Below are 26,993 nucleotides of genomic sequence, written 5' to 3' on the forward strand. Positions count from 1 at the left end.
ATATCATGGCTGGGTCAAAGGTGGTTAAAAACTTCTTACACTACCCCTCTCATTTACAGTTCTTTGCATTGCTCCAGTCTACCTTTTCAGTTGAGGTCTTCCTGAAGCATAATTTTAAGTATGTGATAGGATATTGTAAATCAGCATGCAATCCATTTTGGCATTTTTTTCTGCAAATATGCTAATCCAGTAGAACCCATGGTATGTGGATCCATAAAAGATTGAGCTAGGCTTCTCTTAAAAAAAAACAATTTTTACAGAGACTTGCAATTTTACTTATTAATAAACCCAAATGGACATGATGTCATCCCGACTTCCACGTTTGTTGTTGTCATCATAGTTTGATGTATTTTTATTGACCATTTTTTTCAGATTGGTAATGATAGAGCTATTTCTAACTCATGCAATCTGTTGTACTTTCCTTACAGGTGGCTGATTGTGCCTGGGATGAGACTGTGAAGATCTATATTCCATCTTGCCTTACAGTTAGTCATTAAATTTGGCATCATTGTGCAATTTAGTACATCATGTTCCACTTCCCAAAACTATATTTCTATATAAGACTGTATTCTTTATATGCAGCTCATAATGAGCATTAGCTATTGAGAAAATTTATGAAGCTCTTCAGCAGTTTTATATATATACACATATACATACACACATACTAGACAGCCAGGTGACCCGTTGGGGCATCCTTTGAGAGAAAGGTAGTGCAGTCTGATGTGACCAGAATGAACATTAAATTTCCGTGAATGCTATTGCTATCGCTTTGCTTTGGAAATTAAAGAAGAAAAACTCAGTTTATTAAAGAAGAAAGACCCGTAGCAGGATAAATATAGCTCCTCCTCGTTAAATGAAGGACACTTTTGATGACAACATTTCTGGTTGATCTGCCACCCTTCAAGAACACTCTAACGCTTTCATTTCTTTTTCTCTGGCTTAAGGCCACATACAGCTGACCATACTGGAATACTGGTTTCTCCAGATAAATCAACACATTCTCCATGGTTTGGGCTTGCGCCTTGGGTATAGTCATAGCAAAACATGACTGTATCGGGAACTGGCTCTGCTGAAGAGGGACATCTTCCCCTTCCGATAAACTGAGAGTAATTCTTGGGATCATGACAATGCCATTTTTCAACGCACCAATGTTTATCTTTGCTATGATGAGATTCTCCTGCAGTTCTTCCATCATCATTCGCGTTCCATTGCAAAGCCTTGATGGACCCAAATTCCTCATTGAAATGATGGGAGATCCCCTCTTCAATTCCAATGTGGTGGCAATCCAGAGAGTTCGACCGAATCAAGGAATTCTGTTGGAAAATGAGTGGCGTTAGCTCCTTCACTTACGGCGTTGAAGGAACAGCATTCTTTCATGATTCCAGGGAAATGTCTAATTCATGTGAAGTTTATTTTTTGCATCATTTCACTGAGAGGAAACAAGATAGAATTCCTCGAAAACAGTTCTGCAGGATTGTCGAATGTCGGGTATATGAAATCAATACATTCTTCCATGGTTTTTGCTGGCAGAATCATATCTTCAGGTAATTTGGTTATATTGTTTTCATTTTTCTCAATCTTGTCTTCTCCAACATCCAATAAGAACTCAGAATATCGTCCTTCTCCCTCACTCAATCGCATGTTTCTCTTCAATTGAAACTTGATGAAGCTTCTCCATAAGTAGGATTTTTTAATGCATGAATTCTCTACATCAGCATCATTTCCTCGTTTCACAACTGCTAGAGGCTGACGGGAATCGCCACAGCAAATGGTTAACACCCCCTAAGGCTTCATCCTTGCCGCATACATCACGAGGAGTCTGGTCCACGGCTTTGAAGCTCTCCCTCCTAATAATGGGGTACTCATCCCAGACAATAAGCCTCACATTTTGGAGTAAATTTGCAGTATTGGTATTTTTATCAATGTTACAAAGGGCATCTTCATTGACTTCGAGGGGTATCTTGAATCTTGAATGCACTGTCCTACCACCAGGCATCAATGTTGCTACTATACCGGATGATGCTACAGCAATAGCAACACCTCCATCTACCCTAACTTTAGCGAGGATCAAGTTGATGATAAATGTCTTGCCCGTTCCTCCTGGTGCATCAATGAAAATCACTGAAGAGAGATTCCTTTCCAAGCAGTCGCACACATATTCATATACTTCTCTTTACTCATTATTCAATAGAGGCTCCTTCTGTGAAACAAATTCCTGCTGCTTGTCTCTGTTGTATTGCAGTTCATGCAATAATTCCAGATTGCCAGCACTTTTGAGTAATTGTACCGTTCCTTGGTGTCGGCAAGTTATATTCTTCAAGTGTTTTGCCCAAGTTCTCAAGTTTCTCTTGGAAATACAGAAGAGCTCATCCATGATGCCTCTCACCAATCATGATAGTTCTCCTCTCCATTGTTAAGAAATCTTCCGACATTGCATTCTTGAACCAGTTCCATAATTGCTGTGGATTGCTGATTTCAGTGTTTGTTAGCGAGACGACAAACAAATCTCTCATTGCTCTGGGCATTCTTATTCTCTCTGCTTCTTCCATATTTGCTGCCAATGATCGTCAGCTTGCAACAATCCTCTCTCTCTGCAGACATCTTTGAATCATGGAAGGATATCTCCATCATGTGTTTTCAATGATTCGAAGGTTACTGGCCCCTTTATGTGATGAAGAAGAAGTCTGGAATAGTAGAGGTCACCACTTCGTGGAGAAACGGTATACACTTGACCCAGAACATTTGCTTCAGAAATCCCGGAGTAGTCGTCCACTCTTTTGACTGCAGCAAAGGGTTTGATGGGTGTTTCGAAGTACTTCATTACAATAAGATTTAATTATCTGTTCCTGATGGGTTGCAGCTTGATCTGTCCCAATCCTGCACATGCTGATGGTAATTAGCAGAATGTGGCTTCTCGAAATAGAGCTGCCCTGCCCTTTTGCTGTGGTTGGTGTCACTGCTGTGAGCATCGTGAGGCGCTGCTGAAGCTGGCCTTGTGCATGCGTCGTGGTGTCGCATCACGGTTTCCATGAAAGCTGAAATCAGGTGTGGAAAGCGGGGCCTGATGATGAGTGAGCAATTTTATACAAATATAACCCTGACCTTTGAATGCATTCTGTAAATTAGTGCATTTTAAGTCCATTTAGTCAAAAAAAAAAGTGCCGCTTTAATGCACTGTTTGGGCTAATTTGAGGGCACAAACACAAACTGACAAACAGATAAATAGAATGAGAATTTTAGTAATGTATAGATAAATAGATATATGTGTTTGTATATATGTATTCACACACACGTGTGTATATATATATATGTACAGATCTATGTACGTATGTGTGTGTGTGTATATATATATATATATATATATATATATATATATACACACACCCTAAATGTATAGTTTGATATGTCTGCCATGAATTGATATGCACTTAAAGGAAATGTAAACTTGCATTTTATCTGTCTACATTGCAGAGTGCTTGAGAAGGCAGTGGATAAAAAATACAACACTGGCGGTTTATTTATTTTTTGTGTTAATTCATGAGTAACAGCTGCTGCAAAAGCCTTGAAACTATGTATAAATTTGACTTTGTATATTTCATTCTAAGTTAATACATTTTGCACTAATGCATTGTTCAACTAAGAGTGAATGTCTGTCTTGGTTCTGTGGTACTTCATCCAGACTGTGAAGATTAGACACTGCCTTAAAATTACAGTAACCAGGTCTTGATAGGTGGAGGGCAGTGTTGTTGCAAGATGAACTTCAGTCGACATTGGTTTGGAAGAATTAACATGAATATGTTTTCATCGTAATTGAAGAGGAAAAAGAATCATAATTTGAACTTTTGCTGCAACAAGAGCTTTTCATTGTTCAGAAATTTTAATTACTTTTCTGTCTTGATACGGTTACAGATAATGTCATTGTTAACATTGATATTTGTGTCAATAACATTTAAAGTGACTCACGTATTCAGACTAACTTACTTGTTTTCTTGTCATCAGTAACACCAATTCGTATTTATATAAAATGAATTGAGGCACTTCAGAGGTGCAGTTTTAAAAATGGGTGTTTAGACAAAGGTGAAGGCATTGCCACAGACTTTGCTTTTAAGTGGCTTCTCTCAGTTTGTCTCAGATATTTTCCTTTCTCCTTCAGCTCAATAATGATTTGTCCTGCAGGTTGTGGAAGACTTGGTCATCCTCCACACCCCGCAGTACTCAGTACTGCTTTATTCAGGAAAGTGCATTGCACCCAGTCAGCTTCCATCCTGTACAACGGTGTTATCTTTTAGGACAACGGGGTTTCCCAGAGTTTTCCCATTTTCTTCCACATTCCAAAGTTGGTTGCGGCAATTTTTCCCAGTTTAGATAGGTAGCAGGAACGTTGGGCGGGGTGTTGATGAGCCTATCAGAGATTAGATTTTAGCAGAAGAAGTGGTTGGTGTACCGATGGGAATGCACCAAGAGGCAGCATAGACTTGGTAGGCCAAATAGTCTTCTTCTGTGAATCTAATTTAAGAAGTCATCCAGATACAGAGTTCCAAAACTATTTAAAAATACCCTCGTCATAATTAGGATTTGGCTTGTTTCATCCAATTCTAAGGTTACAAATCATAGATTGCCATTTTCATGAACAACTTAAGGTGAAGTCCTTTGGTTAACATCTATAACAATTCATCCCTTTGGTTTTCCAGTCAGTCAGTTATCCCTTCAAAGATCCCCTTTACTCAAGAAGCTTGTTATTAGGAGCCACATTCACACCAATAACCTCTCAACCTTCTCTGGATTCTTGCAGAGGTTAGTTTCTTTTGGAACAATCCTGTTACTCATTTGTATTTTACATTCTGTAACTTGCCTATTTGGAGCCAATAGATCAAATATTTTGTGTACATCTTCATCTGCATTGTTCTCCATCTTTAAGAAAACTTTTCATTCGGCTTACACAAGGAATTCTGCAGATGCTGGAAATTCAAGCAACACACATCAAAGTTGCTGGTGAACGCAGCAGGCCAGGCAGCATCTCTAGGAAGAGGTACAGTCGACGTTTCGGGCCGAGACCCTTCATGAGTCCTGACGAAGGGTCTCGGCCCGAAACGTCGACTGTACCTCTTCCTAGAGATGCTGCCTGGCCTGCTGCGTTCACCAGCAACTTTGATGTGTGTTGCTTTTCATTTGGCTTATTTGTACTGCTAAACTTGCTGGATCAATTATAGAACCAAGTTTACCTGTTTAATGGGACAGAGACATTTGCTGTGTTTTATACCAACTCTACAGTCCCTCCTTTTCATACCTAGTAAAGTACTGCACAGTGCTATTCTGATTTCTTTGCAATGTAGGGATGATCAGGACACCCAGCTTAGGAGAATCTGGGAATATCCTGGATTCATATTGGTGCAGGTAGTGTTGAGGAAGCAGGGAGTTTCAGAAGGGCTTGGACAGATTGGGAGAACGGGCAAAGAAGTGGCAGATGTTAATATAATGTAGGGAAGTGTATGGTCATGATCTTTGGAATAAGGAATAAAGGTGTAGAGTATTTTCTAAACAGGGAGAAAATTTCAAAATCAGAGGTGCAAAGAGACTTGGGAGTCCTTGTGCAGGATTCCTGATAGGTTAACTGACAGGTTTAGTTGAAGATAATGCAATGTTAGCATACATTTCAAGAGAATTAGAATGTAAAAGCAAGGATGTAAAGCTGAGGCTTTATAAGGCATTTGTCAAATGGCACGGAATATTGTAAGCGATTTTGGGCCCATTTTTTAAGAAAAGATGCACCGGCATTTGAGTGGGACTAGAGGAGGTTCATAAGAATGATTTCAGGAATGAAAGGGTTAATGTATGAGGCATGTTTGATGGTTCTGAGCCTGTACGCGCTGGAGGTTAGAAGAATGGGGGGGGGGTCTCATTAAAATCTATCAAATATTGAAAGTTCTAGATAGAGTGGATGTGATGTTTCCTATTGTGCGGGAGTCTATGCCCCGAGGGTACAACCTCAGAATAGACGGGGGGGGGGGGGAGGATGTCCATTTAGTACAGTGATGAAGAGATATTTCTTTAACCAGATGGTAGTGAATCTGTGTAATTTATTGCCACAGACGGCAGTGGAGGCCAAGTCATTGGGTATATTTAAAACAGAGATTAATAGGTTCTTGATTAGTGAGGGCATCAAAGGTTACAGGGAGGAGGCAGGAGAATAGGGTTGAGAGTGATAATAAGTAGGCCATGATGAAATGTGTTGAATTCTGCTCCTATGTCTTATATTATCCAGTCTCTCTTTTGGGGTCATCAGAGAACTTCGCTTAGCACGTCTGGTGATTGCTCCAGCTGCCCTGAGGTGTGGTCATTATCCTTGATCATTCTACATCTGACTTCTCAAGTTTATGCTGCATTACTGAAGCAGCATGAACCTTATTGCAGCAATCTGGCCATTCTACATTACAGAAGCTCAGTCAGATTTTGTAACACTGCTGATATCCTTCCATCTGATTTCTCTTCATTCTGGACAAGAGCAACCTCAAAATATTTCTTTACATAATATGCAGCAGCATAAGCAAGCATTGCCCCTTAGTTTTTCCTTAACCTGATTCTAATGGATCCTAGTTTAACCTGCAAAGGTATCCTCTTGGACACCCTGATCTTTGATATTTGATCTTGCCCTGTTTAATTTTACAAGCAACCTACTGATCCACAGAGCTTTGTTAAGCTTGTTCTGTATAAAATTACATTTTATATTTAATTTATTACTTGTCCTCGTCTAATTTCAAAGTTCAAATTTCAAGGTAACTTTATTATGAAAGTACATATATGTTCGACATGTACTACTCTGCAACTCATTTTATTGTGGGCATGTACTGTAGATACAAAGAAGCACAATTCAATCAATGAAAAACTACACAAAAGGAAAGATGGACAAATAGCCAATGAGCATAAGAAGGCAAAATGTACGATGACAATAATATTGAGAACATTGAGTTGTCCTTGAAAGTAAGTCCATAAGTTGTGGAATAGTTCAGTGTTGAGATGAGTGAAGCTGTATGAGTTTAGAAGCCTGATGGTTGAAGGGTAATAACTGTTCTGTACCTGGTGGTGTGGGACTCAGAGCTTCTATACCTCCTTCCTGATGTCAGCAGTGAGAGGAGAGCATGGCCTGGGTGGTGAGGGTCTTTTTGATGGATGCTGCTTTCTTGTGGCAGCACTCCTTGTAGATGTTTTCAATGTGGGGAGGGATTTTCCTGTGATGGACTGGGCTGTATTCACTACTTTTGTAGGCTTTTCCATTAATGGGCATTGGTGTTTCCATACCAGGCCATTATGCAACCAGTCAGGATACTTTCCACTGTGCATCTATAGAAGTTTGTCAAAGTTGTAGATATAACGTACCAAATCCTGGCAAACTTCTAAGAAAGTAGAGGTGCTGCTGAGCCTTCTTTGTAATGCCACTTACATAATGGTCCCAAGACAGATTGAAATAATTCCAATGAATATAAAGGTACCAATCCTCTCCATTTCTGATCTCCTGATGAAGACTGACTCATTGGTCTCCAGTTTCTTTCCCCGGTAGTTAATAACTCTTGGTTTTGCTGATATTGAGTGAGAGGTTGTTGTTGTGGCACCACTCAATTGGATTTTCAAACCACCAGATTCACTACTTGTTGAATGTTACCCTTATACCAATTACCTAAAATTCTAACAAATGTTGTTTGATGTTTCAGTTTCTCTTTTGAGCTCTGTCTCATAATCAATATTCTGTCCCTATTTGTTTCAAGTAGTATATTTTGTTAACATGTCACTGGTAGATTTAATGCAGTTGCTTTCTCTGAAGCCATCTGCCATCTACCAACACAACACCACATCCCCACAGAGTAAATTTATACTTTGGCTTTCACATGTACAAGAAGCTAGAGGGTAGACATCCTGGGCAGTGATCAGGTGTTGTCCTGTAATGCTGGATAACATAGTTAAGGAGGGTGGAAAATAGGAGGTCAAATTATTAAATTGTTAAATCTGATATTCATAACGACTTGAAGACGTTGGCACTACAGTAATGTGGTTAGCACAACAGGATTACGCTTGGGGTGTTTGAGTTTGGAGTTCAGTTCCCAACGTCTGACCTCCTCCCCATGTAATTCGTAGGTTTTCTCCAGGTCTTCTGGTTTCCTCCCACAGTCAAAAGAAATGCTGGTTAGTAGGTTATTTGGTCATTGAAAATAGTGCTGTGATTGGGATAGGGTTAAATCAGGAGTAAATCGGATTGCTTGTTGGTGTGACTCAAAGGGTTAGAAAGGCTTATTCCATGTTGTATCTCTAAATAAATAAATAAATAAATAGATAATATTATCCCCCCCCCCCCAAAAAAAGGAGTCATTCTGATGAATAAGTGGATCCGAGTATATTGGAAGCTGAGTCAAAGTAGAAAGCAATGCTTTTGACATTATTCATCAACAGAGCAGAGTCTGAACTATTGGGGAAAAAAACACCCAGAAAGAAGGAACAGAAACTACTTGAGTCAGTTGATGGAACATAGACAACAGACCAACTTCATTAGAAAGACAGAATGACAAAAATTGAACAATGCAAGTTTAATTTCTATAAGAAAGCGGAGAATATAAGTAGATGTGTCCAACTATTAGCACTCATGAAAGAAAATTGTGACTAGTGAAGGGCAGCATTTGTGATAACACCTAGGCCTAAATCTTCAACTGTTCAAAGTAAATCTATTTTCAATGTACATGTATATCATTGCATACTATACAACCCTGAGATTTATTTTCTTGCAGGCATAGTCAGTAAACCCAAGAACCATGATAGAGACCGCACCCAACAGGGCGGACAAATAAACAATGTGCATAAGCTAGCAAACTGTATAAATACAAACAAGATAAATAAATAAATAAACATAGAGAACATGAGATGAAGAATACATGAAAATGAGTCCATAGGCTGTGGGAACAGTTTAGTGATGGGACAAGTTAAGTTGAATGAAGTTATCTCCTCTGGTTCAAAAGCTTGATGGCTGAGGGCTAATAACTGTTCCTGAATCTGGTAGTGTGAGTCCTGTATCATCTTCCTGATGGCAGCAGTGAGAAAAGCACATGACCTGGATGGTGGGGTCCCTGATGATGGATGCTGCTTTCCTGCAACAGCGCTGCATGTAAATGTGTTGAGTGGTGGGGAGAGTTTTACCCTTGATGGACTGGACTGTATCCACTACTTTTTATAGGACCTTCTGTTCAAGGCCATTGGAGCTTCTATACCAGGATGTAATGTAACCAGTCAACATACTCTCCACCACACATCTATAGAAGTTTGTCAGAGTATTAGATGTCGGACTGTTGCCGTGAATATGGCTCGTCAGGTATGGTATTGATCATTTTAGTAAAGTAAAGATATAAAACTTGATTGATTGTCAATATAAATGAACTATTAAAAAGATCGCAGAGAGTGGTCTCAATGAAATGTAACAAATTTCCCTGATAATCACTATTGAATGGCCATAACATTGTTAATAGTTAACTTTTATAGCACTTCTTTGACGCTGATTATAAACAACTTTTCTGATTCTAGGCAAATAAGGACACTATTTGGAGTAAAATGGTGGCTAGTTGCAGATAGCAAGAATAGAACAGTTAAGATATATATTCTGCTGTTACAAGACCTGGCTAACACGATTGAAACAAAAAGAAGTGGATTTAAATGAAAGAATATGACCAGGATTAACCACAAAATTGAACGTTAATAGCACAGGCAAAAGTACAATACAGATACTATGATCTTTGTGGGGTAATGTGCTCTGTTTAGACAGGTCAACTTGTATCTTGAGCTTGTTTTATTTTAGACTTTTGGGAAGAGGATTCTGGTTAGGACTGTGAATCTGTTACTGTGGAAAGCTGTTGAGCAAGTTCACCAAAATACCAAATCTATATTTTAATCTCAGTGATGTCTACACAGGAGAATAAATTGAATCAATTTGCATTTCTGGAAGGATCAAGAGATGAATAGAAGGTGACCTCATTGAAACCTATCGAATTGTGGAAGGCCTGGATAGAGTGGATGTGAAGAGGATGTTTCCTATGGTGGGAGAGTCTGAGACCAGAGGGCACAGCCTCAGAATAAAATGGTGTCCTTTTAGAATGGAGATAAGGAGGAATTTCTTTAGCCAGAGAGTGGTGAATCTGTGGAATTCTTTGCCACAGACAGCTGTGGAGGACAAGTCTTTATGTATATTTACAGCAGAGGTTGATAGACTTGATTGGTCAGGGCATGAAGGGATACAGGGAGAAGGCAGGAGGTTGGGGCTGAGAGGAAAATTGCATCTACCATGATGAAACGGCAGAGCAGACTCACTGGGCCAAACGGCGTAATTCTGCTCCTATATCTTATGGTCTTAACTGTGTCAGCAACCCAGCTTCAACCACTCTACAGGCAGTGCATTCCAGGTAACATCCTATAGGTGAAGAAGCTCCCCCTAAGATCTCTTCTAAATCTCTTCCCCCTTATCTAAACCTATGGTCTCTAGTTTTATTTATCTTTAATATGAACTGCCTTGCAGTATACCCTGTCTATACACGTCACAATTTTATTTATTTCAATCATATCTTTTCTTAATGTCCTCTGTTCCAGGGAGAACAGACTAAGCTTCTCCAGTCTCATTCCAAGTAACAGCGTGGTGAATCTTCATTGCACCCTCTCCATACGATCACATCCTTCCGATGCCTTGATGACCAGAACAGTATGCAGTGCTCCATCTGGGATAGGACCAAGATTTTTAAAATTTGGAACTTAATCTCCATACTTCTGTATTCAGTGTCCTGACTAATGAAGATAGATAGATACTTTATTGATCCCAATGGAAATTACAGTGTCACAGTGGCATTACAAGTGCACAGATATACAAATATACAAATATTAAAAGAAAAGTAAGAAACAATAAAAAGTAAGTACCTCTTAACAGTCTAACTGGAGGAGGCCATCACTTCCCTTGCTATAGGTTGACTTATTATAGAGTCTAATAGCCGAGGGTAAGAATGACCTCATATAGCACTCTTTGGAGCAGCACAGTTGTCCTAGTCAATGTCTCACATTGATTAAAGATAATACTTTAAAATGTTACTTAAAAGTTTTTTTTTGTTTTAGTTTTTGCTTTCTATGTATTGTATGCCAATATAACCTGAAGAGAATGTCTTGAAGTAGTCATGGACTAAAATGATATTAATATTTTAGAAACACACAAAAAAAATGCTGGTGAACGCAGCAGGCCAGGCAGCATCTATAGGAAGAGGTACAGTTGACATTTCGGGCCGGGACCCTTCGTCAGGACTACCTGAAAGAAGAGCTAGTAAGAGATTTGAAAGTGGGAGGGGGAGGGGGTGATCGGAAATAATAGGAGAAGACAGGAGGGGAGGGGTGGATCTAAGAGCTGGGAGGTTGATTGGCAAAAGCCAGTTTGAGAGCCTGGCAGCTAAAGAGACCACAAGGAGAAAATGCTGGAAATTTTCATCAGGTCAGGCAGCAGCTGTGGAACAGGGAAGTTAATGTCTCAGTTTGACGACCTTTCGTTAAAGATCATTGACTTGAAGTAAATTCTGCTTCTTGAGTGATGTAACGTGAGTAATTCCAGCATGTTCTATTTTATAAACACAAGAGGTTCTGCAGGTGCTGGAAGTCCAGAGTGACCATACCTCTTCCCACTCTCTATCGTGTAAAAATGCCATTCTCAGTTCCTTCATCTCAGCCTCATCTGTTCCCAAGATGAGGCATTTGACAAGGTACCCCATGCAAGGCTTATTGAGAAAGATCCAAGGGGACTTTGCTTTGTGGATCCAGAATTGACCTGCCCACAGAAGGCAAAGAGTGGTTGCAGATGGGTCATATTCTGCATGGAGGCCGGTGACCAGTGGTGTGCCTCAGGGATCTGTTCTGGGACCCCTACTCTTCGTGATTTTTATAAGTGACCTGGATGAGGAAGTGGAGGGATGGGTTAGTAAATTTGCTGATGACACAAAGGTTGGGGGTGTTGTGGATAGTGTGGAGGGCTGTCAGAGGTTACAGCAGGACATTGATAGGATGCAAAGCTTGGCTGAGAAGTGGCAGATGAAGTTCAACCCAGATAAGTGTGAGGTGGTTCATTTTAGTAGGTCAAATATGATGGCAGAATATAGTATTAATGGTAAGACTCAGCAGTGTGGAGGATCAAAGGGATCTTGGGGTCTGAGTCCATAGGACACTCAAGGCTGCTGCGCAGGTTGACCCTGTGGTTAAGAAAGCATAAGTGCATTGGCCTTCATCAAGTGTGGGATTGGGTTTAGGAGCCAAGAGGTAATGTTGCAGCTATATAGGACCCTAGTCAGACCCCACTTGGAGTACTGTGTTCAATTCTGGTTGCCTCACTACAGGAAGGATGTGGAAACTTATAGATTGGTGCAGAGGAGATTTACAAGTATGTTGCCCGGACTAGGGAGCATGCCTTATGAGAATAGGTTGAGTGGACTGGGCCATTTTTCCTTGGAGCGGCGGAGATGTTTCCCTTCCAGGACATCAGAGGTGTCCTCCTCCTTCAAAGGCTGGGGTCTCCCTTCCTCCACCATTGATTTTGCCCTCACCTGCATCTCTTCCATTTCCCAGACAACTGCACTCACACCATCTTTCCACTGCCTTAACAGGGGTAGAATTCCTCACTTGCCATCCCATTAGCCTCCACACCCAATACACTATTATCCGCAACTTCCATCTTAATCGGGACTGTGCCACCAACCATATCTTTACCTCACCCCCACCCACCGTTTTCCACAGGGATCATTCCCTCTTTGATTCTCTTGTCCAATTGCCCCCCCCCCCCATTAATCTCCTCTTGGCACTTATCCCTGCAAGCAGCAGAAGTGCTACACCTGCTTATTCACCTCTTCCCTCATCTCAGCTCAGGGCCCCAAACAGTCCTTTCGACTGAGGCAGCACTTCACCTATGAATCTGTTGGGTTGTCTGTTGTATTCAGCGCTCCTCTATATTGATGAAACCCAACATAAATTGGGGGAGCACTTTGTTGAGCACCTCTGCTCCAACCGCAATAAACAGCATTTCCCTGATGCCAACCATTTTAATTCCCATCTCCATTCCCATTCCAACATGTCAGTTCATGGCCTCCTCTTCTGACACGATGAGGCCACAATCAGGCAGGAGGAGCAACACCTCATATTCTGTTTGGGTAGCCTCCAATCTGATGGCATGAACATTAATTTCTGCAGCTTTTGGTAATTGCCCCCTGCTCCCTTGATTTTTCTTTAATTCCCCAATCTCCTGTCTCTACTCCTCACCTGCCTATGACCACCCTGGTGCGTTCCTCCTTCCCTTTACCCCATGGTCCACTATCCTCTCCTATCGGATTCCTTCTTCTCCAGCCCGTTTTCCACCCATGGCCTCCCAGCTTTTTACTTCAGACCCTCTTCCCCACCTACCTGACTTCAGCTATCAACTTTTAGCTTATCATCCTCCTCCCTCCCCCCCCCCCCCACGCAACCCCCGCCCGTCACCTTCCTTTCCAGTTCTGAAGAAGGGTCTCTTCCCGAAACATCAACTGGTTATTTATTTCCATAAATGCTGCCTGACCTCCTAAGTTCTTCCGGCATTTTTGTGTGTGTTTTTTTCTATTTTTATTTCAGATTTCCAGAATCCCGAGTACGTTTCTTTTGATTTAATATTCTACAAAGTACATAAAAGCTTTAGTTGTGAAACACTTGACCAAAAGTCTGCCTCATTCCTGTTTGAGCTGCACAGTAGAGTATGCAATCCAGTCTAAAATTATATTTAGCTTTCATCCTGCCTTTGACGTTGTGCAACATGTTAAATAAAAATCAATAGAAATGCTTCCTTGGATTACTGTAAAATGGCACAGACTGACAGTACGAGCAGGTAGATAGCAAAAGTGAAACAAGTTGGCAGAAAGAATGAGAGGAAAGATAGATGAATTCATACCAAGTGCTGGAAGAACTCAGCAGGCCTGGCAGCATCTATGGAAAAGAGTACAAGGCGACTTGGCGACCCTTCATTGAGTTTTAAAGTACCTGTATCTGTGTGTATATAGAAGAGGCAGGTGATGTTGATATAGTGGTAAGTAGGGTTTTGGGTTTCAGAAATAAAGGCACAGATTACAAAATGAGTGATATTGAATTTTATTAAAGCCTGATTAAATGGCAAATGCGATTTTGCTTTTATTTCTGGTTTAGACACTTCAAAAAGCACGTGAGAGTGCTAGAAAGCATGAGGAACAGATTTACTAGAACGGTCAACAAAATGGGGAAGCTGCGGCTGTTCACGTTGGAGCAAAGAAGATTAAGAAAAGGTTTGATAGAGGATAAATTAGGTTAAATGCAAGAAAACTGTACCCGTTAACAAATGGTCGCTAGGTCTAGAGGTACAGGTTTAAAATTCCGAGAACAAACTAAAGCTCGGTCTCCTGCCTGTAGCGGTGCTGGGAGCAGGATCATCAGGGCCGTAGAGAGACAATAGGTGACATGGCTCTGGGGAAAGGACTGGGGTTTTCGTGATCTCTCTTCCAGGAGCTAATGTTTAGGCATAACAGTTCGGATTTCACTACTGTCTCTGAGAAGTACAATGTCATCAAATGGACAGCCCGCTATTGTTATGAAAGGAATATTGGGGTTAAGTTTGGAAATTTCCCAGATAATTGAAGCAGAGTCAAAGGTATTTAAAGGAGATGATAGTAGTTGGATACGGGAACCTGCAGCAATGGGAAAAGGCGGCGTGCGGATAATTTGCTGGCTCTGCTGAAGAATCAGCACGGGCAATACGAGTCAAATGGCCTTCGAGATGATTCTGAGAAATAAAAGCGAAGCGGAGGCGAGGTACAGCGTACCTCAGAAACGTGGTCTCTACGGATACAGGCCTTTCTACCAACCGGTCCATACCGACCAAGATGTCCTACGAGGCTAATGTAGTCCAGTATAAATGTGCGCACGTCGGAAAGCAACACAGAAATCTGAAGAGAGCAGATTATGAAGTTCAGATCTTCATTTTCATCTGTTGATCCACAAACTGCGACGACAGGTTAGCAAATGTGTCAAAATAGTTTATCAATTAAAAGGACGGTGATTGTAACCTCTAGAACATATAACGAGCAAGGAAATACTCGTTTCTAATCATGGAATTTCCGGATTTCAATCGAGTGCAAAAACATTGATTCATGTCACAGATTTCACTCTCTTTCCGTCGTCTAGTTTGAAGTCGGATATTGTGTTGGACGCATTGCTCTGGCATATTGACGATTCCTTATCCTCTAGTAACTCTGTGTTGATGAAGCATAAAAGTACATCTTAGGAAGGAAGTTTAGCATTTACAGCCCTTTGACTACATCGACGTTTTGTTAAAATGACAGAGCTGTGGGCACGAAGGGATACTACAGCCGTGTGTCCAGTTTCTTACAGAACGGTTTCTCGCGCGCCTCTGGTCGTAGCCTGTAATCATAAATAAAAGACAATACACTCAGGTCTTTGACTGACAGCCCCGTTTAGTGTTTTGATCACGGAAAGAAAATGTACTCAGCTAAAAGAGATAACGTACTTTCAAGGGGGCAGATTATTTTCAGCACCCGACTTGAAGACGTGTTTTATTTTCGTCTAAACATCGAACAGTTCGCGTAAATGTTAATGGTTCGGGATTTTGAGAGTGGTGATTGAATTCGGCATTAGTTGACTGGCAGAACACACACAAGACCGGTGAAGGGTCTCGGTCGGAAACATCGATCGTTCATTACCCTCCATAGATGCCAGCTGACTTTGAGTTCTTCCAGCATTCTGTACGTATTGCTCCAGATTGATAGCATCTGCAGTTTCACGGTGTCTCTTACTGGACTGACGGCCCCCTGAGCAGTGACTCACCATTAATCGTGCAGTGGCGAAAAGAAATGTAAAATAAAAACACTCACTTAATTAAGTAAATGGGAAGCTGCATTTGCAACTGGTTTCTATGCGTCAACTGCCCGGGATCATTCACATTTGACTTTGCAGCATTTTGAATGGTGGTCATTAATAAAGTGTTCAATTGATCAGTTTCAACCCCAGTCCTGTAAATCCTCCCGCCTCCGCCTTTAGTTAATGAATGGAACCGTAGGGTGGGCGGTGCTTGAGTCGGAGTGTCTGTGGCAGTTGGTACCCAAAGGCTAACTGCTGCTAAAACCCATTGGTTTCACATCTGAAGTACCATGCATCTCTGTAAGGGCAGGACGCTCGGTATCTCGGTGGCTGTTGCCCACGGAGTGTTTTCGGGATCCTTGAACATTCTGCTGAAGATTCTTATTTCTCGGCACAATTTCATCTTTTTAACGCTGGTGCAGTTTCTGACGAGCAGCACCGCCGCTCTGACACTCGAGGTCCTCAGGAGGCTGGGTAAAATAGACGTTCCGCCTTATAGTTTTAGCCTGGCCAAAGTCTTCGCCAGCGTCACGCTGCTGTCCACTCTGCAGTCCTGTTTGACTCTGTGGTCGCTCCGAGGTCTCAGTCTTCCCATGTACGTTGTTTTCAAGCGCTGTCTACCTCTCGTTACCTTAATAATAGGAGTTTTCCTGCTCAAGAACGGCACCCCCTCGATCGGTGTCGGTGTAGCGGTGCTGCTCACCACCTGCGGAGCCGCGCTAGCAGGTCAGTATTACAGGCAATCTGTCCCCAAGGTGACAGGTCCGAGATTCTCCTAGCTCGCCGATTTGTAATTCCCCACGCAATTGCAGAGGACTCTAGTTGCCGTTAGTTTATTCACGGGCATTGCGCGAAAAATATAATGGTTAATTGACAATGGCGAGATGTCCCGGAACTTTGTTCTTGCATTGCACGAACACAATGGAAAGGATCAAAAAAAATCACAGGGGTCAGTCTGGTTGAATAACCCAGAAAGCATTGACATCCAATTTAAAATCGACTAAAACTGGAAGGAATCTGCATAAATATAGATACGTCTATAAATCTTTTTAATGTTTTATAAATCTTTATTCTCCATACAGTCATTGTCAAATAGTTGATTAACGGCGTCAGTTAATAAAGTAATTGGCTGAATAGTATTTCTTTGTGTTTTATCACTAAACCCCTAGCTTCTCTCTCTGTTTGTTTGGTAAGCAGGTACCAGTATACTAAAGCGCAGCTGGTACAAGTTTTTCGGCATGTTTCTCACAGGCCTGTGCTTTCCCCCAGGGGCTGGTGATCTTTCCGGGGAGCCAATCGGCTACGTGACCGGGGTATTCGCAGTGCTGGTTCACGCCGCTTATCTGGTGGTGATTCAAAAGAAGGGCAGCGAGTATTCCTACGGCCCCCTGACTGCCCAATATACCATCGCCGTCTCCGCCTCGCCCATACTGCTGATCTGCAGCCTCGCCAGCCTGGATGTGGTCAACGTCTGGTCGTACCCGGGCTGGCTGGACCCCGCAGTCTGCTGTACCTTCGTCTCCTGCATCCTGATCGGCTGCCTCATGAACTTCACCACCCTGCACTGCACGTACATCAACTCGGCGGTCACCACCAGCTTTGTGGGCGTGGTCAAAAGTGTGGCCACCATCACGGTGGGCATGCTGGCTTTCAAGGACGTGGTGCCAACCTCCCTGTTCATCGCCGGCGTGGTGGTGAACACGGTGGGCTCGGTCACCTACTGCGTGGCCAAATACTTCGACACGAGGCAGCAGGCCAAGTACGATGACCTGGAAGAACTGACCAAAGAGGAGGAGGAAGAACAGACTGAATCTCCCAGCGTTGCTCCCCAAGTGCTTGAACTGCAGGAAGTCCCCAGCACCGAGTCTGAGGGGAATGGAATCGGGCCCATAGAACCGCAGGCGCCCCAGAACGATGCACTGACGGAAAATTACGTCGGTGTGTGGAGGTTATTAAGACAGTTAACGGTTTTCGGGAAAGACCCTGCGGCTCAGGATTCCCAGTAAATCATCGAAACCTCAATTTTCGTTGCTTTGTGAGGGACTAAACACTGATCAGTGCTATCCGTAATTCGGGGTGCCGGCGTTACTCCCGCCTCACCAACTGACAGAGCAGCGTAGACCAAGTGCCAGAAACAGATTACCAGCATTCTGCACTATTATTTCTCAGAGGCGAGGCGAAAACCAGATATAAACCTCAATTATACTCGGAAGAATTATCGTTATGATTATGCGGATAGTTGCACGCTAGTCTGCTCTGTACGGGCAAGAGTCCAGCCCGACCATGGGGAAACTCGCCATTCCTCCCCCCCCCCCCCCACTTCTCTCTCTCCACATTTGCCCAGGCAAGTGAAAAAATAACCCCCCCCCCGCCCCACCCCTGCCCTGGCGTTCGGCGACAGTACGTCTACCGTTTGCACAGCAGAGGTTTCAGAAACAGATCACCGTCACCCACTGAATAGCACCGTGGGATGGGCAGGAGTGAATATAAATCGAATAATGCACGTGAATATTTGCAATCTGGCAATTTAAACATCTAATTTTGATATTAAAATAGTGGCTACACAATGTCAGCGGAACTTCTTAATGAAATTTCTTCCTCATTCTCACGATCTCATCAAGTTGAAAATTTATCCGGAGACAAATATATTTTTTAGACGTGTTCATCTTTAATTGCTATTTCTAATTGTAGTTGTTAAATGGAGATTCCCCCCCCCCATCTTGTGTTCCGATTGTTAAGTGACAACGTTTAAGATATGACACCATGAAGAAAAAAGCAGGGTTTACTTCCGTAATGCAGCTCCTTCAGGAGCTCTTTTTCCTCCTGAAACCACAGGGGCCGAGAAGTATTCGGAAATGCCGACGCCCTTCTCGTCGCGTCGTGTCTAGCCGATCAACTGGCATTTGTTGTGTCAAGTTACCTCATCGGCCGAACCAACTAAGGAACATCGTGTAGTTTCCATAAACACAAGAGCTTCTGCAGATGCTGGAAATCCAAAGTGACACACACACAATGCTAAAGGAACTCAGGTCAGGCAGCATCTATGGAGAGGAATAAAGAGTCGACGTTCCGGGCCGAGACCCTTCACCAGGACTGGAAAGGAATGGGGAGGAATTTCCTTTCCAATCCAAATGAAGGGTCTCGCCCCAGCCCCCAAAATGCCGATTCTTTTCCTTTCTGTAGATGCTGCCTTTCCCGCTGAGTTCCTCCAGCATTCTGTGTGCTAAACTTATATTTTTGCGTGAAATTGGAGATGCTCACGGAAGGGCATCAGTTTAGTAAATATGTGAAACAAAGACAGAATTGAGGACATTATATTTTTTTGTCTGCACTATATGTTTGCACGTACAAGTGAATAAATGAGTGGTTTCTGTTCACGTGGAGAGAAAATAGGCAAGCGAAAGTGCGGTGGATGATTAAGTATGCAGAGATGGAGATGTATGTGACTGAGGTGAATCTGTAAAGGATATTATGCACAAAATAGTTCTAAATACAAAACAGATTTTGATTGGAAAATACACTATTAATTTCAAAGTTATTCCTAATTATAATTACATAAACTTTTTAAACACGTTGCGATTTTGTAAGACAAACTATCTCTGGTGATTCATTATTGAATACGAATTGTACGGAGTTTAGATGGTTCTGTTAAACTTTGCCATTAAGTTGCTTTACGTATGTTGGTTTCCCTTTATTTTTGTATTTATTGCAGTCGCATTTTTTATATCTGCTATAGGGAAGAGAAGTTATTGTAGGTGCTGGGTTACATTTTTTTTTGGCATTAACGAGACCAAATCTTTTGGTCCTCACTGTACAACAGTGTAAGATTTTTTTTTAAAGCACACTTTCGTTTTGTTTGTTGGTTTCTTCTTGAATCATGCTTTACATGTGAAATATTTTGGGCATTAATTGCCTACAGTGGCCATGGCATTTCACAGTCAATGAAGCTGAGGCTTCAGTAACGTAGGTACAGAGGAGATGTCAGGGGTAAGTTTTTTTACGCAGAGAGTGGTGAGTGCGTGGGATGGGCTGTCGTCGACGGTAGTGGAGGCCGATACGATAGGGTCTTTTAAGAAACCCCTGGACGGGTACATGGAGCTTAGGAAAATAGAGGGCTATAGGTAACCCTAGGTAATTTCTAAGGTAAGGACATGTTTGGCACAGCATTGTGGGCTGAAGGGCCTGTATTGTGCTGTAGGTTTTCTATAGTTCTATGTTCTACTCTCCAGTGCACATAATTTGTATATACCATTGCTCATTCCTGGTGAAGATACTCTATATTTCTGTGGAAACATGTTGTAGTTCCTGTCAAAAGTTCTGCTACCATCAATTTTAAATACTCCTTTGGAGGTTTCAAGCCCAACCATATAACTCTTGTGTCTCCTATTCAATGTCTAGCAGAACATTGTCAATAAATACCCCGTGGAAAGATTCTAGCTCTTTTTAAAACAACAGCTCAAGGAAGGCCACATCTCTTCTTCATTTTCTTAACTGATCAAAGTCTTGTTGTAATCTACCATAACCTTCTTCACTATCAATAATGCCTCCTAATTTCCTGTCATCTGAAAATTCCTTGATCAATCATTGTGTATTCATTTCCAAATCATTTATATAAATAATGAAAAACGAGGGTCCCAATACCAACCCCTGTGGCACACCACTAGTGTCACACCTCCATTCTGAGAATAACCTTCAAACAGCAGCCTCTGCTTCTTTCTTCTAAGCCAATTTTGATTCCACCTAACTAGCTCTCCGTAGATTCAATGGGACCGAACCTTCCAGATCAGCCTGCTATGCAGGACCTTGTTGAAGGCCTTACTAAAGTCCAAATAGACAACATCCAGTGAGTTCAGGGAAGAGAACAGTGATGTCCTGCAGCATATTGACTTTACAAAGAAGGTGCTGTTCATGGCCTTGAAGTTCAGCCCAAAGAAGAAAAAATATTCTAATGGGAGAATGAAGCAATCGTGGCTGACAAGGGAAATCAAAGGCAGCATAAAAACAAAAAGGAGGGCATTAAATTTAGCAAAAATTTTTGTGAAGTTAGAGGACTGGGAAGTTTTTTAAAAACCTACAGAAGTCAACTAAAGGGCAATAAGGAGAGAAATGATGAATCGTGAAGGTAAGCTAGCCAATAATATAAAACAGGATGTCAAAAGCTTTTTCAAACATATAAAGAGTAAAAGAAAGTCAAGAGTGGATATTTGATGCTAGGAAGATAGTAATGGGGGACAAAGAAATAATGGATAAACTCGATATGTATTTTGCATTAGTCTTCACTGGAAGACAGCAGCAACATGCCAGAAATTTGAGTGTGGCGTGGGGCAGAAGTGAGTGTGGTTGCTATTACAAAGGAAACGGCACTTGGGAAACTGAAAGGTCTGAAGATAGACAAGTCACCTGGACCAAATTAACTACACCCCCAGGATTCTGAAAGAGGCAGCTGAAGGGATTGTGGAGGAATTAATACTGATTGTTCAAGAATCATTAGATTCTGGAATTGTTCTGGACAAATGGAAAATCAAAAATGTCACTTTACTCTTAAAGAAGGGAAGGAGGAAAAGACAGCAAAATACAGGTGTCTTATCCTGCCATAAGTATCTGGTAAGATGACAGAGTTCTTTATTAAAGATGAAGTATTGGTGTATTTGAAGGCACATGATAAAATTGGGCGAAGTCAGCATGTTTTCCTTAAGGGTAAATTTTGCCTTACAAATCTGTTGGAATTTATTGAGGAAAAAGAGTTTTGACCAGTGGCCAATCTGGACATTGGAAATTCTGAGAGGAGGGGACTTCAATCAGGTGCACTGCCTGGGTACAAAAGGGAACAGCGGGTTGCTACAGCAAAAAAGAGCTTTCACAGGTGTTTGGGAATTGATTAACAATAGCAAATTAAAGGAAGGCGGGGCAAGTGCAGCGGCTGTCACCTGAGTGGGCAGAGTCAGAGTGGTAATCTTGAGGCTTTAGCTCTTCGAGGCTTCTGGGAAGAGAAGATTCAGTCAGAGAAAGGAAAAGCTCAAGTTTTTTTTCCTTCCCTTTATATCTGCTCAGCTAGGACATAAGAGATGCTAAGCAGGATAGTTGAATGCTCCTCTTGCAGGATGTGGGAAGGCAAGGAGATCTCCAGTGTCCCTGGTGACTACAACTGTAAGATGTGCATCCAGCAGCAGCTTCTAACAATCTGTGTTAAGGAGTTGGAGTTGGAACTCAGAGGCTGAGGCATGATAGGACATATAGAGAGGTAGTAACACCCAAGATGCAGGACACAGGAGACTGGGTGACGGTCAGGAAGGGGAAAGGCGTTAAGAAGCCAGTGCAGGTACCCCTGTGGCCATCACCCTCGATAAGTATCACTCCGGATACTGTCAGGGGGGGATGACCGAACAGGGTACCCCTGTGGCCATCACCCTCAATGAGTATCACTCCGGATACTGTCGGGGGGGGGGGGGATGACTGAACAGGGTACCCCTGTGGCCATCACCCTCAATGAGTATCACTCCGGATACTGTCGGGGGGGATGACCCTAAAAGGGTACCCCCGTGGCCATCACCCTCAATGAGTATCACTCTGGATACTGTCGGAGGGGATGACCGAACAGGGTAAACCCTGTGGCCATCACCCTCAATGAGTATCACTCTGGATACTGTCAGGGGGGGATGACCCTAACAGCGTACCCCTGTGGCCATCACCCTCAATGAGTATCACTCCGGATACTGTTGGGGGTGGGGATGACCCTAACAGAGTACCCCCGTGGCCATCATCCTCAATGAGTATCACTCCGGATACTGTCGGGAGGGATGACCTAACAGAGGAAAGTCACAGTGGTTGGGTCTCTAGCACTGTGTCTGCCTCTGTGTCTCAGAAGGGAAGGGTGAGAAGAGGTGCGCTGTGGTGATAGGGGATTTATTAGTTAGGGGAATGGACAGGAGATACTGTGGGTGTGAATAAGATTCCCAGATGATATGTGTGTTTCCTACCGGTGCCAGGGTCTGGGATATCTCAGATCGATTCCTCAGCATTCTTAAGTGGGAGGGTGAACAGCCAGAAGTCGTGGTCCATGTGGATACCAATGACATGGATAGGATGAATGACGAGATTCTGCATAGGGAGTTTAGGGAATTAGGTGCTAAGTTAAAGGGCAGGACCTCCAAGGTTGTGATCTCAGGAATGCCACCTGTGCCATGTGCTAGTGAGGCCAGAACTAGGAAGATTATACAGTTTAATATGTGACTAAGGAGCTGGTGTAGGAGGGAGGGTATAAAATTTTTGGATCATTGGGCTCCCTTCCAGGGAAGTTGGGACCTGTACAATAGGGATGGTTTGCACCTGAACTGGATGGGAATAAATATCCTAGTGGGAAGGTTTGTTAATGCTGCATGGTGGGGTTTAAACTAAAGTTGCAGGAGGATGGGAACCAGAGTGACAGAGCAGTGGAGAGATTGTGGGGGCAGATATTGGTAAGACTTTAGACAAAGTCAGGAATGAAAAGGTTGAGCATAGTGGCCTGAGCAATCTATGTTTCAATGCACGAAGTATCGGAGGAAAGGCAGATAATAGTGCTGAAGATGAGGTAACTGGTTTACAAACAGAGGCAATGTGTGTGTAGTGAGGAGAGGCTGTAGATCGGGCAAAATTGCGAACCAACAGGATGAGTTGCAACATAAAAGGCGGACAAAATCGAAAAGGTTGAATACAAGACTGAAGGTGTTATATTTGAATGCATGCAGTATATGGAATAAGGTAGATGAACTTGTAGCACAGTTCCATATTGGCAGGTATAATGTGGTAGGCATCACTGAATCATGGCTGAAAGAAGAGTATAGTTGGGAGCTGAATGTCCATTGTATTGAAAGGACAGGCAGGAAGGCAGAGGGGACGGTGTTGTTCTGTTGGTAAAAAATGAAATCAAATCAATAGAAAGGGGTGACATAGGGTTGGAAGGTGTTGAGTCATTGTGGATAGAGCCAAGGAAATGCAAGGGTAAAAAGACCCTGATGGGAATTGTACAGTATACATACCTTCAAACAGTAGTAAGGATGTGGCCTTCAAATTACAATGGGAGATAGAAAATGGATGCCAAAAAGGCAATGTTACAATAGTCATGTGGGACTTCAATATGTAGGTAGATTGGGAAAGTCCGGTTGGTGCTGGATTCCAGGAGGGGGATTTCTAGAGTGCCCATGGAACAGCTCATGCTGAGCCCACTAAAAGATCAATTATTCTGGATCGGATGTTGTGCAATGAACCAGAATTGATTAGAGAGCTTAAGGTAAAAGAACTCTTAGTGGAAAGTAATCATAATATAATTGAATTTACCCTGTAATTTGAGAAGGAAAAGCTAAAGTCAGATGTATCAGTATTACAGTGGAGTAAAGAGAATTACAGAGGGATGAGAGAGGATTTGGCCAGAATTGATTGGAAAGAAAAACATGGCAGGGATGATGGCAGAGCAGCAATGACTGGAATTTATGGAAGCAATTCGGAAGACATATACATCACAAAGAGGAAGAAGTATTCTATAGGCAAGATGGCACAACCATGGTTAACAAGAGAAGTCAAAGACAACATAAAGCCAAAGAGAGGGCAGATAATAGAACAAGAATTTGTGGCAAGTTAGAAGATTGGGAAGCTATTAAAAACCACTACCCTTTATGTTGTACATTAATGATCTAGATGATGGAATTGATAGTTTTGTGGCCATTTGTCGATGATAATAAGATAGGTGGAGGGTCAGATAGTGTTGAGAAATCAAGGAGTCTGCAGAAAGACTTGGTATTTAGGAAAATGAGTAAAGAAGTGGTAGATAGAATACAGAGTAGGGATCAAGGCAAATTATATTTATTAGACAACTGTTCAAAAGACATGAGACAATTATCCATGAATAAATCACGAAAACATGTTATTCCCTTCGTTTTCCATAAAAGAAAAGCTTGGTCAATTCTGGATGGTTGGAAAAAAAATTGAATATAATAGGACTTGATAGGATAAATTCATTCAATTCAAAAAATTTACGAAATTGAAACCATATTCGTATTGTATGTTTAATTATTGGATTAATCGTTTGTTTATTCAGTTTAGTGAGTGCAAAGGGAAGCGAAGCCCCTAAAATAGAAACTATTGAGAACCCTTGTACAGACTCACACTCGAGGTTCACCCATCGTGGACATTGAATTTCATCCAAATCTTGCATCCAGAACATTAGACATCGAATATTAATTGCCCAATAGTAGAATCTAAAGTTTGGCAATGCCAAACCGCCATCCTTTTTTGTTTTCTGTAAATATTTCTTATTTAACCTAGGATATTTATTCTGCCATATATATGAAGAAATTTTAGAATCAATAATATCAAAACAGGATTTAGAAATGAAGCTTGGTACTGCCACGATCACATTTTTTCAGATATTTACAGATTAGAAACTTTTTGAATGTTATTTTACCTACTTTTCTGATACCACATCAAACTGAAATTACAGGAAAAAATTTAGGTTTAAATCCCTATCAGAAGAGTTTAGTAGCAATTATTTATGATTTAATAACAAAAATACGTCTAGGTACATCTTAAGAATCAATGGGAAAGAGAACTTCAGGTATCTTTACCTATAGAGAAATGGGAGAAAATTCTCCAACTAGTTAACACTTCTTCAATGTGTGCTAGACACACTTTGATACAACTTAAGGTGATTCATAAGGCCCATATGTCCAAGGATAAGTTAGCTCATTTTTACTGCCATATAAATCCTGTTTGTGATAGATGTAATTCTGAGGTAGCTTCCTTGACACATATGTTCTGGTCTTGCCCTCTTTTGGAAAAATATTGGAAAGACATTTTTGATATTATTTCAGTAGTTTTGCGTATTGATTTACAACCTCGTCCTATTACTGCAATTTTTGGATTACCAGTGATGGACTCTAATCATTTATCCCCTGCAGCTTGCCGTTTGATTGCATGTGTTACATTAATAGCCAGAAGATCTATTTTATTTAAATGGAAAGATTCTAATCCCCCTATTACATTTCAATGGTTTTCCCAAACTGTAACATGTTTAAACTTGGAAAAAATTAGGAGTGGTACTATCGATCCTTTGGTTAAATTTGAAGATGCTTGGAGGCCACTTATTCAACACTTTCATATGAGGTAAGTTGACCTTTTCCGAATCCTTTTCAATAACTTTTTGTTTGTGTGTAGAGGAGCGGAGTTAATGACACATAATGATTTTAACCGATGAAACATGGCAGCCCAGCTTTTGTTTTGTTTTGTTCTGTTTTGTTTTTTTTTAGTGTAGGGGGACATTTTTTGAATAAAAATTTTTGAATCTTTTTCATGTTCAGTTATTAAGCCATTGGGAGGCTTAAATTACATATTTTATAACCATATAACCATATAACAATCACAGCACAGAAACAGGCCATCTCGGCCCTTCTAGTCCATGCCGAACTCTTACTCTCACATTTTACTTGGAGATGTGTCTGGATACATTAACCATTAATAATGTAATCCCAATCTCTTTGTATCATTATCATTGTTAGGTTTATCAATTCGAAACTAAATAAAAAAGATTGAGAAAGAAAGAATACAGAGTAGGGAAGCGTATGGTCATCACTTGGGTAGAAGGATTGAAGGTGTAGACTATTTTATAAATGGGTTGTGATTTCAGAAGTCAGAGATGTAAAGGCACTTGGGAGTGCTGACATTGGAGAGAGTCCAGAAGAGGTTCATGAGAATGATCCCAGAATGGAAAGTGTTAATGTATGAGCAGCATTTGATGGTTCTGGACCTCTACTTAAAGGAGTTTAGAAGAATGGGGTGGGATATCATTGTAACCTGCCTAATATTGAAAGGGCTAGACAGAGTGGACATAGAGAAGATATTTCCAATAACGGAAGAGTCTAGGACCAGAAGATACAGCCTCAGAATAGAAGCAGGCCACTTTAGAACAGAGATTAGGAGGAATTTCTTTATTCAAAAAGTGGTGAACCTTTGGAATTCATTGCCACAGGGGGCTGTGGAGGCCAAGTCTTTGGGTATATTGAAAGCAGAGGTTGACAGGTTTTTGATTAATAAGAGTGTCAAAGGTT

General features: G+C 41.6%; 2 protein-coding genes across 3 annotated transcripts in view; both read left to right on the forward strand.

Moving 5' to 3' along the window:
- Positions 1 to 3,966, forward strand: part of pex7 (peroxisomal biogenesis factor 7) — a 94,869-nt gene extending 90,903 nt beyond the window's left edge. Inside the window, exons 10-11 of one of the 2 annotated variants that reach the window (XM_063040444.1) lie at positions 429 to 485; positions 3,472 to 3,966. In XM_063040444.1, coding sequence (XP_062896514.1) covers positions 429 to 485; positions 3,472 to 3,480 — 66 coding nt within the window. In that variant the 3' untranslated portion in view covers positions 3,481 to 3,966. Of the gene's footprint in view, positions 1 to 428 lie in introns of both variants that reach the window. The other variant, XM_063040443.1, reaches the window with a different exon arrangement.
- A 12,239-nt stretch (positions 3,967 to 16,205) lies between these two features.
- Positions 16,206 to 17,921, forward strand: slc35d3 (solute carrier family 35 member D3). Its single transcript, XM_063068965.1, has 2 exons — positions 16,206 to 16,641; positions 17,185 to 17,921. Exons 1-2 carry the CDS (start codon positions 16,206 to 16,208, stop codon positions 17,919 to 17,921), a joined length of 1,173 nt encoding a protein of 390 aa, XP_062925035.1.
- The last annotated feature ends 9,072 nt before the right edge of the window (positions 17,922 to 26,993 follow it).

The sequence above is a fragment of the Mobula hypostoma genome, chromosome 2, assembly GCF_963921235.1.
Source record: "Mobula hypostoma chromosome 2, sMobHyp1.1, whole genome shotgun sequence".
Lineage (NCBI taxonomy): Eukaryota > Metazoa > Chordata > Chondrichthyes > Myliobatiformes > Myliobatidae > Mobula > Mobula hypostoma.

Bases quoted from the DNA above. Each gene is read 5' to 3' on its own strand.
- slc35d3 (XM_063068965.1), top strand. From the start codon at position 16,206: ATGCATCTCTGTAAGGGCAGGACGCTCGGTATCTCGGTGGCTGTTGCC. The intron at 16,642-17,184 runs GTCAGTATTACA...GCTTTCCCCCAG, and splicing joins CTGCGGAGCCGCGCTAGCAG to GGGCTGGTGATCTTTCCGGG.